The following is a 12,475-nucleotide window of genomic DNA, read 5'->3' as shown; positions in this document are numbered from 1 at the left end:
ACACTGGGGTGATAGATGTGCAGATGATGATGTGCAAGTAGAGATACTGGGGTGCAAAAGAACAAGAGGATAAGTAACAATATGAGGTAGGTGGGTGTGCTATTTACATATTGGCTGTGTAGAGGTACAGTGATCGGTTAGCTGCTCTGACAGCTGATGCTTAAAGTTGTACCATATTACGTATTGGATCGTTAAAATACAGTGTTTACACTACCTTGTAGTTTACCAATAAAATGGCCGGATGGTGAAGTAGACATACTTGATATTCACATCTCCAAAAATATAAATTAACTTACCACAATTCATTTCAATAGAAAGTTAGCAAAAATAGATATGATTTTGCAACCATGGAGAGGTAAATACTTGTCTATTTATGGAAAAATTACATTGATTAACTCTTTGGGCCTATTACAGTTTATTTACTTACAAATGGCATTGCCTACTCCAGATGATTCATTTAAAAAGTCATATGCGCGGGCCTCCCGGGTGGCGCAGTGGTCTAGAGCCAGAGTCTCTGGGTTCGCGCCCAGGCTCTGTCGCAGCCGGCCGCGACCGGGAGGTCCGTGGGGCGACGCACAATTGGCTTAGCGTCGTCCGGGTTAGGGAGGGTTTGGCCGGTAGGGATATCCTTGTCTCATCGCGCTCCAGCGACTCCTGTGGCGGGCCGGGCGCAGTGCGCGCTAACCGAGGGGGGCGGGTGCACGGTGTTTCCTGGCTTCCGGGTTGGAGGCGCGCTGTGTTAAGAAGCAGTGCGGCTTGGTTGCGTATGTGCTTCGGAGGACGCATGGCTTTCGACCTTCGTCTCTCCCGAGCCCGTACGGGAGTTGTAGCGATGAGACAAGATAGTAATTACTAGCGATTGGATACCACGAAAATTGGGGAGAAAAGGGGATAAAATTTATAAAAATAAAATAAAAAATAAAAAAAATAAAAAAAAGTCATATGCGCAAAAAATATTTATTTTATTTGGAATGCTAAGCCAGACAAAATTAAATGTGCCTATTTATATAATGAATATGAGTTTGGGAGGCTAAAATTATTACATTTTAAAGCTTTAAACTTCTCACTAAAAGCTTCACTCATGCATAAATTATACTTCAACCCAAAATGGTTCTCCAGTAGATTATGAAGAAAAGCTCATCCTTTGTTCAATTTTTTTTGTTGCCTTCATACAGATTACAACTAATAATTTCTGACTATTGAACATTTAATTTTGTATAAAGTATCGCCCTTTCATATAAACAAGCCATACAAAGCTGGTTACAATTTCAGTTTTATCCTTCAGAAAAGAAATAACAAATATTACAACAAATGTTATGGTTAAACTCAAATATATTGATTAATAAATTAACATGATCTATTAAGGATATTATGAATAGAAATAGGAGTTATGTTACATATGCAGTTTTCGAAAATATTTGGGAATATCTGTTCAATCCAAATTTACAACCAACTGATTGCAGCACTACCACAAAAATGGAGGAGGCTAGTGGAAAGGGGAGAAGGTAGGGAACTTGTTTTCCTGCAATATATTAAAGATACAAATTGGCTGAAAGGAACTGGCATAAATAGACAAATATATGACACATGGAAACCAAACAAGGGCGGTCTATGGTGATAGGTGGGATGGGCTGAGAGTGGCTGAAGGTTGGGATTAAAGAGTTTGTTTAGTAATGTATTGTTGATATACACTGATCAAAAAAATAAAGGGAACACTTAAACAACACAATGTAACTCCAAGTCAATCACACTTCTGTGAAATCAAACTGTCCACTTAGGAAGCAACACTGATTGACAATAAATGTCACATGCTGTTGTGCAAATGGAATAGACAAAAGGTGGAAATTATAGGCAATTAGCAAGACACCCCCAATAAAGGAGTGGTTCTGCAGGTGGTGACCACAGACCACTTCTCAGTTCCTATGCTTCCTGGCTGATGTTTTGGTCACTTTTGAATGCTGGCGGTGCTTTCACTCTAGTGGTAGCATGAGACGGAGTCTACAACCCACACAAGTGGCTCAGGTAGTGCAGCTCATCCAGGATGGCACATCAATGCGAGCTGTGGCAAGAAGGTTTGCTGTGTCTGTCAGCGTAGTGTCCAGAGCATGGAGGTGCTACCAGGAGACAGGCCAGTACATCAGGAGACGTGGAGGAGGCCGTAGGAGGGCAACAACCCAGCAGCAGGACCGCTACCTCCGCCTTTGTGCAAGGAGGATTAGGAGGAGCACTGCCAGAGCCCTGCAAAATGACCTCCAGCAGGCCACAAATGTGCATGTGTCTGCTCAAACGGTCAGAAACAGACTCCATGAGGGTGGTAATGAGGGCCCGACGTCCACAGGTGGGGGTTGTGCTTACAGCCCAACACCGTGCAGGACGTTTGGCATTTGCCAGAGAACACCAAGATTGGCAAATTCGCCACTGGCGCCCTGTGCTCTTCACAGATGAAAGCAGGTTCACACGCACATGTGACAGAGTCTGGAGACGCCGTGGAGAACATTCTGCTGCCTGCAACATCCTCCAGCATGACCGATTTGGCGGTGGGACAGTCATGGTGTGGGGTGGCATTTCTTTGGGGGGCCGCACAGCCCTCCATGTGCTCGCCAGAGGTAGCCTGACTGCCATTAGGTACCGAGATGAGATCCTCAGACCCCTTGTGAGACCATATACTGGTGCGGTTGGCCCTGGGTTCTTTCTAATGCAAGACAATGCTAGACCTCATGTGGCTGGAGTGTGTCAGCAGTTCCTGCAAGAGGAAGGCATTGATGCTATGGACTGGCCCGCCCGTTCCCCAGACCTGAATCCAATTGAGCACATCTGGGACAACATGTCTCGCTCCATCCACCAACGCCACGTTGCACCACAGACTGTCCAGGAGTTGGCGGATGCTTTAGTCCAGGTCTGGGAGGAGATCCCTCAGGAGACCATCCGCCACCTCATCAGGAGCATGCCCAGGCTTTGTAGGGAGGTCATACAGGCACGTGGAGGCCACACACACTACTGAGCCTCATCTTGACTTGTTTTAAGGACATTACATCAAAGTTGGATCAGCCTGTAGTGTGGTTTTCCACTTTAATTTTGAGTGTGACTCCAAATCCAGACCTCCATGGGTTGATAAATTTGATTTCCATTGATAATTTTTGTGTGATTTTGTAGTCAGCACATTCAACTATGTAAAGAAAAAAGTATTTAATAAGAATGTTTCATTCATTCAGATCTAGGATGTGTTATTTTAGTGTTCCCTTTATTTTTTTGAGCAGTGTATATAAAAGTACCATGTATGTAAAATGTGTATGTAAAATGTAAATGTTAAATGTATAGGTAAAATCTATGTATATGTAGCAAAAAAGCTGTAAAAAAACAAAGATATTTGTCCTCTGAAGAGGGGGGGTAGAGGGGTTAAAAAAAAATATATATATATATACATAATAATAAAAATATTAAAAAGCAACTAGTCGCTACAAAGATACAGGCGTCCTTCCTAAATCAGTTGACGGAGAGGAAGGAAACCGCTCGGGATTTCACCATGAGGCCAATGGTGATTTTAAACCAGCTACAGAGTTAAAATGACTATGATAAGAGAAAACTAAGGATGGATCAACATTGTAGTTACTCCACAATACTAGCCTACATGACAGTGAAAAGAAGGAAGCCTGTTCAGAATAAAAATATTCCAAAACATGCATCCTGTTTGCAATAAGGCACTAAAGGAATACTGCATAAAATGTGGTAAAAAAGTTCAATTTTTGTCCTGAATACAAAGTATTATGTTTGGGGCAAATCCAACACAACACATCTCTGAGTACCACTTCATATTTTCAAGCATGGTGGTGGCTGCATAATTGTATGGGTATGCTTGTCATCAGCAAGGACTAGGGGGCTTTTTAGTATAAAAAGAAAAGGAATAAGAGCTAAGCACAGGCAAAGTTCTAGAGTTTAAATTACCTGGTTCAGTCTGATTTCCAACAGACACTGAGAGGCAAATCTACCTTTCAGCAGGACAATAAACTAAAATATATGGCAAGACTTGAAAATGGCTGTCTAGTAATGATCAATAACCAATTTGATAGGGCTTGAATAACTTTTAAAATAATAAAATGGGCAAATATCATACAATCTAGGTTTACAAAGCTCTTAGAGACTTACCCAGAAAGACTCACAGTTGTAATCGCTGCCAAAAGTGATTCTAACATGTATTGACTTGAGGGGGTTGAATACTTATCTAATCAAAATATATTTGTGTTTTATTTTCCATAAATTTTTCTTCCACTGACTTTAGAGTATTTTGTGTAGATCGTTGACCAAAAAATTACAATGAAATACATTTTAATCCGACTTTGTAAGAAAATGTGGAAAAAGTCAAGAGGTGTGAATACTTTCTGAAGGCACTGTATTCATTAGGTTGCACCTCAGTCACGTCATGCCATTGTTATGAACATTCTCAAGCCGCCCCCTACTGGTGGCGCCATAGGGGTGCCCTTAGGTGGTGAAAACCCAGTCATTCTGGAGGGAGGCTAACTACTGTTGTCTAAATTACACTATAGTGCCTGAAAATACAATGACATTGCTAAAGAAGTCAAATATTTAGTAGGAAACAACTATGCCAGCGTCATCATGTGGTCAAATTTACTTTAGACAGTTGTTAATGTTGTCATTAGCTAGCAAGGTTCGTCAAAAATAGCTAGCAATGCTAATGTTAGCTAGATAAAATCCGGTGGCCTACCATCTATCTTAGCTAGCTAGCTAACATTATACTGCATCTAAATTCAATCTGGCGACATCAAAATGATGACAAAGTTTTTTCCTACTAATTATTTGCCTTTTTTGAAATGTCATCGTGTTTCCAAGCCCCTATAATGCACTTTAGACTAAATCTTCATCATTAAGAATGCATTGAGTAGAACCTTAGTTTAGTTGTATTTCCAGGTCACTGTAATGCACGTTTGATGAAATCTTCATCTGTGCTCAGTCGGGCATCAGTACAAAACAATATTGTGACGAAACATGCAACTCGTGAATATCTGTATTATTCAAGGTTTGACATTCTTAAGTAGAACATAATTTGTTTACAATTTGCCTCATATAAATGGAACTAAACTGGTGACCAGACAATTACCAACAACAGAGTGACTAGAGAACCAAACTATGGCTTCAGCACAACCTTAACCTGCAACTTTCCAAACTCCATCCCCACAATATTTGGACAAATTGATCATTACTATTATGGTAAAATTTTATTTAAATACAATGAGTGTACAAAACATTAGGAACTCTGCTCTTTCCACGACATAGACTGGCCAGGTGAATCCAAGTGAAAGCTATGATCCCTTATTGATGACACTTGTTAAAGCCACTTCCATCAGTGTAGATGAAGGGGAGGAGACAGGTCAAAGTCAGATGTTGAAGCCTTGAGATAATTGAGACATGGATTGTGTATGTGTGCCATTCAGAGGGTGAATGGGAAAGACAAAATATTTAAGTGCCTTTGAACGGGGGATGGTAGTTGTTGCCAGGCGCACTGGTTTGAATGTGTCAAGAACTGCAATGCTGCTGGGTTTTTCACGCTCAACAGTTCAAATTTTTTTTTAAGTCACATGCGCCGAATACAACAGGTGTAGGTAGACCTTACCGTGAAATACTTACTTACAAGCCCTTAAACAACAATGCAGTTCAAGTAGTACAGTTAAGAAAATATTGACTAAATAAACTAAAGTAAAAAATGACTTTGCATAGATAATAAACAGCAAGTATCAGCAGTGTAAAATCAAAAGGGGGGGTGTCAATGTAAATAGTCCGGGTGGCCATTTGATTAATTGTTCAGCAGTCTTATGGCTTGGGGATAGAAGCTGTTAAGGAGCCTTTTGGACTTAGACTTGGCACTCCGGTACCGTTTGCCGTGCGGTAGCAGAGAGAACAGTCTATGACTTGGGGGACTGGAGTCTTTGACAAGTTTCTCGTGTGTATCAAGAATGGTCCACCACCCAAAGGACATCCAGCCAACTTGACAACTGTGGTAAGCGTTGGACTCAACATGGGCCAGCATCCCTGTGGAACGCTTTCGAAACCTTGTAGAGTCCATGCCCCGACAAATTGAGGCTGTTCTAAAGGCAAAAGGGAGCAACTCAATATTAGGAAGGCGTTCCTGATGTTTTGTACACTCAGTGTACATTTCCGGTCTTGTCATAGTTTATTTTTGTTTCTACCCAGATTTTTTTTTTTAAGAAAGAAATTACTAAAATACAACCCATCTCAACCACCTTGAAATATAAGGGTCCTAGGTTGGGCTCACCGAATGTCTTGGATGGTTACACTCCGATCTCTCTTCTTGCCCCACACTGTTAAGGAGTTGACCAGGAGGATGATAAACTCTCCGTTCTCCATGCCTATGGACACCATCTCTCCATTGGGGCTGTAGGCTGTGCATTTGGCTGGGTGGCCTAAGCTGACTTTGTTTAGAAGTTTCTAGGAGTGAAAGAACAAAAAGACAGTAACAGTACCAAGGAGCAGGGCCATGCATAGTCTTTTTGGCTCAAAATGAAAAAATTCATAACATACTAACGGCTTCTGTAGCGATTATTATTATTATTTTTATTTTTTGCACATGCATATTTATTTCTGCAACACACTCACTCATCACAAATTGTAAGCAAACTAGTTACAGTGCCTCCTAAAAGACAAGATTGACATAATTGATTATGATTTATCTTCAATGCTCTCAAATAATAACTTTAATATAGCCTAATATTAATAATGTTCTTACTCATGATGTATGGCAGGCTGGCTAGTGGGTTGTGTGGATATTTTAATATATGGTGGTTACAGTAGCTAGAGTCTAAACTATCTGTGTTCAATGCTTTATTTGTAAATCGTGAGGTGGGAAACCTGGGGAGCTCTGTGGTACCAGATAATTTTTTCAATAATAAAGCATTGCATGCGTATCATCACATTTGTGTGGTGGCATAGAGCAGTAAAGTAGAGGCGCTTAAAGAAGTTGCAAAAATGGGGACCATTATTAGTAGCCTAGGATCTGGAAAAATGTTTGCCTTTTCTAAACGCATTTCATGCAATTCTACGTCATTTTACATGACTGGAGACTTTGGAAAAATATTTTTTTATACCGCACAAATGATCAGCCTTTGACGCTGACAAACTGAGAATCTGAGATCAATAAAAATGACCTTGTCTTGAATCCATCAATAGCCTACAGTGCAGGGCAGACCAACGGACGGGAGTAGGGGTGTGGGGTGGCAGTGGATTCAGGACAACAATGGCAAAAACAGGGTTAATAACATTACTCCCCACACCAACACACCGCTGCGTCAAACATACATTTCATGTTTTTGGGTTTGAACGCACCCTAAAAGGCAAAAACTGTTCTCCATCCTTATCACTCACCTTATCTGCCAGGTCCCATATGCGGATGGTGCCATCATCGCTGGCAGAAATGAACATGTCTTTTGAGGGGTGAGTAGCTAGTCCCCAGATTCGCCCCTGTGTGTGTCCGTTGATCATGGTGTTGGAGGCCGCATTCTTTTCGCCCACCTCAATGATCTCACCATCTTTAGTTCCCACAAGGATTTTACCCTGGATTAAAAAGGTGAAATAAAAAATAAACGTGGGGTTATTCCTTGAATGAACGTGGTATTACAGTATTTCTCAATTTACAGTACAATCAATCATGATAATACCTACAGATACTCAGTATAAACTATATTAAAGAAAATAGTAATGTTAAAGTGCATATAATAAATGTATGCTGGCATGTTCCAGGATAAAATTAAGAAAGTTTACATATTTTTCTGTGCACAATATTTTTGTAAAAAGCCTTCCCAAAGCACATTAGGGAAACAAAAGCAACTCTTCTTCTGAATTGGTAATTGATCCCTAGCCCCTACTTCATTGCTACTCCTGTAGATTGCGACATTTCCACCTAGCCAATTAGAAATCAAGATTAAGATATTACCATCTAATATCTATCCAATCCTCTCTACGGGACAAATCCTAATGTAATCGAATTTTCAATTAGTCTCCCGTTGACATTGCATGACAAAGTGAAAATTAGACAAGTGGAAGTTAGGATTCACCCCTATATGAGTGTCTATAGTGGGATTATAGGGGTCCAGTTCAGCAATCAAGTATCACAAAGCAGACATTGATAGTTCGTATAAGTGGGAAGAACACAGAACCCTACCTTCCCCCGGCACACGGACCGAACATTCTCCACTGTCTGCCCAGTCTCCAGTTGGAACGCCCTACAGCGCTTCATCTCCTGGTCCCACAACTTAACTGCTCCGCCCTCCTTAGTCCTGTTAAGAACACACATAATTTACTGTGTGTGAGTTTATGTCATGTACTGTATGCTATATGTTGTGTTATGTTCTTCCTGTTGTCATGTTGTTGTTCACTTGTCACTCTGGCATTAATACAATTAATAATTGCCCCTTTGGGTGGAGTAAAGTATGTTGAATTGAATTAATTTGAATGGAAGAATCAAATGCTTCATTATTTAAATATTGAAAAAGATCTAGCTACAGACTGAAGCCATATGGGGCAGAGTCTTGGAAACAAACGATGGCTGAAACCAATGGCTGTTGGTTATTAGAATAGATAAGAAACAATATCAGAAATAAATAAAACATTGAACAAATATGGATAAGTTCTGATACGGTGGCAACATGTGTGTCTGAGCAAGTGTGATATCGTTAATGTTTGTCGAGTTTTATGTACGTTTATTCTTTACTCGTCTTTTGCTATTTTGACTGTTGTGCAATAAGTCCTTCCCTAGTCATGTCGAGTCTTGTGGATCTATGCATGTCTAAATGTTTCAATCTTTAAAAAAAGGAATTCATTTGAATAGAACGACCACACGCACACACAGCTTAAAAAAAAAACATATGTACATGTTTTCCTTTTACATTGCATCACACTTCATGATCACACTACTTCTTGCTTTATGCGTGGTTTTAGATCATGTTTTTAGATGAGTGAAGAATAGCAAATTAACCTGATCTCCTTTATTTGTGTATCCATCATCAATCGCTGCACTGCACTTTTTAACAATCAATTTAACTTTAAACAATACAGTATAAAAAATAAAATGTTTGATTTTATATCATGTAACCCATGTCTCGCTCACATTTTATGTAAACTGTGAGCAAGAATCAATAAAGTTAAAAGTCAGAGTACTCACGGCCTCTCCTTCCCTCCAGTCACGATGAGGCCATCCCTGAGTGTGGTGTACATGGTGAAAACAGGCCCAGTATGTGCTTTGGCCACCACCCGTACCAGAAAGTGTTCTCGCCACACATACACATCACCATTTATGGCACCGGTAAATGTGAGGTTATTCTGTCAGAACAATGACAAAACTCTCATTAAAAGGTACAGTCTTTGAGCCAAAAAAACAAAACAAAAAGGCTGTCCCATCACTTATTTTGGTATACAGCTGAGGGATGGGGCTAAGGAGAAGTAACTCCTCTCAAATACAAAGATAGCACTTTTGAAGCAAAGACTTATAGTCCATGACATCCACAAGACATGGCAGACCTTCAATGATATTCATGGGTTGCACCTCCCGTCACTCTGTCGCGTCATGCAATTATTATGACCGTTCTAAAGAGACACCCGCTATAGTGGTGCCCAAAAGTGGACTGATGCCCAGTCATTCTGAACGAGGGCTAATGACGCTTCATCTAAATTACACAATAGTGGCCTGGAAATATGATGACGTTGCTAAAGTAGGCAAATATTTTGTTGGAAACAAAATCCATCATTATGATGTCATCAAATGTACTTTAGCACAAACCTGTTTTCACGATTTCTGGTATATCAAAGTAAATCAAACCCAGCAAGTTTTTGGACCCATTAAGCAGTTTTTACGGGAATTGGAATACTATTTGAAATGAATGTGGAATCTGGGAGTAATATGTCCAGTGCGTTCGGAAAGTATTCATACCCCTTGACTTTTAACACATTGTGTGGAGAGTGTGCAAAGCTGTCATCAAGGCAAAGGGTGGCTACTTTGAAGAATCTCAAATATAAAATATATTTTGATTTGTTTAACACTTTTTTGTTTAGTACATGATTTCATATGTGTTATTTCATAGTTTTGATGTCTTCATTATTATTCTACAATGTAGAAAATAGTAAAAATAAAGAAAACCCTGGAATGAGTAGGTGTGTCCAAACTTTTGACTGGTAATGTACGTGTTCGTGAGAGATTTTGATATGTTTGAAGCAATTGATCTGCTGACTATAAACGTTTATACTAACTTCACCAATCTGAGGTAAAAAGGATGTGTAATTCCCACCAATTCGATGTGGTCAAAAAGTGAGATTGTGTAATGTAGTAACACATACTATCCACATCAAGGAAAGGAAAGTAGCGTAATATAAATTAATATTATCATCATCATATATTAATATGGCAAAATAATTACATATTTTAATTTAGGATGATAGTATATGAAGCAAACTCAATTTTTTTACAATAATCATGTCTCACTCGCTTAAGAGCATTTTTTTACTCTAAATGGTTGTGCACAATTGAACCGAGCACTCTAGAAAGACATCCCATAGTGACTGTGCAGCAGCCGTTCATTCGCCGTGCCTGTATTTAGAGAGATGGCAATGCCATTAGCTAGCAAAGTTAGCCAAAAATTGCTAGGAATGCTAACGTTAACATACAAAAATTCGGTGCTCTCCCCTCAAAGTTAGCTAGATAGGTAAAGTTATACTGTATCTGGCGACATCACAATGATGACAAAAGGATTTTCCTACTAATTATTTGCCTTTTTTGAAATGTCATCGTGTTTCCAAGCCCCTATAATGCACTTTAGACTAAATCTTCATCATTAAGAATGCATTGAGTAGAACCTTCAGTCAGGCATCGGTCCTCAAGAGAACGTTCAAAACAATAATTGTGACGAAACGTGCAACCCAGCATGAATAGTTCATTTTCTTCACCATAATTAGATAATCAATATATTAGCCATGTACAAATAGAAAGGTGGTACTCACAGCACCGAAAGCCACAGACAACATGGTCTGCATCCTGCCGTCTTCCACTGCGCCGATCACTCCTTTCTTGTACATGAGGGAACCTCCCACTAGGGTCCAGAACTTGATATGCTTGATTCCCACCGACACAAACTGGGTGTCCGAGTCAGGCCTGAACTCTACCACAAAGATCCTGTCGGCATGGCGGCCCTTACTGGTCACTTTGGTGCCTATGGAATAGAAAATCAGGATCAAAGTTGTTAGACCAAATAGAGTTTAATTCATCCCAACCATCCATCTATTCGTCTTTTAAAAAATCAAATAGAGTTGCCTTGTTACCTTCCTGCCAGCGCCAGACGGTGATGGTGTGCTCAGGCTCCACCCCTACCGACAGCAGCAGCTTGCCCGTGGCGCTGAAGTTGACGTAGCCCACCCCCTTGGCGTGCGAACACCGTAATACAGACAGCGTCTGTTTGCTCATTGCGTCCCACACGTGGATGGAGGGGGCGAGGCCTGCAGGCAAAAGGCAGTCCCGCAGCTTTAAAATGACCTTGAGTACTCAAAGCACCACGCCTCAAGAGGTCACATCTCACTCACAACACAGGGTTTGAGGGTCAAGGAGGAGGATGGGAAGGGTGGACATGTTGAGGACAATCCGGTCGTACAAGGTCACTTTATAACGGGTCACGTCTAATTCACTAAGGGTCAGTCCCGGTCTGGCATCTACATGCATAAACTGGTACTAGTACAAGGGGCAATATTGGTAAGTGACTTACCATATACAGTACAGTACAAGAACCATGAAAGGCTTGCTTAACTACTTCAGCATGCTCACAAGAAGGGCTAAGCAAGGATTCATTCATAGTAAGACTTCATTCATCAATTAATAATCACTGACACTGGCAGGTTGACAAGCTACAATACAGTACTCAAGTCAATACTCACCACCAATTTCCAACTCTACACAAAAAGCAGTAAATTATACCACAGAGGTTTGAAAAAAGATTAGAATTTTTCTTCTGCAAGTCAAAAACATCAACAATAAATAAAACATTTTGGGATGGGTTATGCTTTCAATGGACATGCCACGTTTGTGTTAGTTACACTGAAATAAACAGGATCGTGTTCATTAGGGCAAGCAAAAGAAAGTGCTTTAAAACATTTGGAATTTAGAGTATCTTACTGGAAAATTTCAGACTCTCCCTGTTTCAGTGCGTTTTCTTCCGTTTGGTGCTTAATGAACATGACCCGGAATTGAAACCAAAGTAAATAAGACATGAAGAATAAATGCCACCATCTTACCTGGCAGGTCGGTGACATCACCTGTTATGGAGTGGACAATGGTGAAATGAGGAAGCGTCAAAAGTAACAAGAGCAATGAGTAAGGATGACATTTGGCATGAAAGTGACCACTTCAACTGCTCTGCGTGGGACAGATGTAAAAAAAAATATCTTGCAATGCAACAGTCATGTGACAGCA

The 12,475-nt window shown here is 40.3% G+C and overlaps 1 protein-coding gene across 1 annotated transcript in view; it reads right to left on the bottom strand.

The window, feature by feature from the left end:
• Positions 1-12,475, bottom strand: part of eml6 (EMAP like 6) — a 69,395-nt gene that overhangs the window by 21,965 nt on the left and 34,955 nt on the right. Inside the window, exons 31-36 of the mRNA XM_038971557.1 lie at positions 11,335-11,508; positions 11,017-11,225; positions 9,188-9,345; positions 8,189-8,303; positions 7,393-7,581; positions 6,287-6,459 (exon numbers count right to left, since the gene is read on the bottom strand). Of these exons, the coding sequence (XP_038827485.1) occupies positions 6,287-6,459; positions 7,393-7,581; positions 8,189-8,303; positions 9,188-9,345; positions 11,017-11,225; positions 11,335-11,508 (1,018 nt within the window). The remainder of the gene's footprint in view (positions 1-6,286; positions 6,460-7,392; positions 7,582-8,188; positions 8,304-9,187; positions 9,346-11,016; positions 11,226-11,334; positions 11,509-12,475) is intronic.

Source organism: Salvelinus namaycush, chromosome 2 (assembly GCF_016432855.1).
Source record: "Salvelinus namaycush isolate Seneca chromosome 2, SaNama_1.0, whole genome shotgun sequence".
Taxonomy (NCBI): Eukaryota; Metazoa; Chordata; class Actinopteri; order Salmoniformes; family Salmonidae; genus Salvelinus; species Salvelinus namaycush.
Note: the sequence above shows the minus strand (reverse complement) of the source record. Positions and strands in the feature narration are given on the sequence as shown.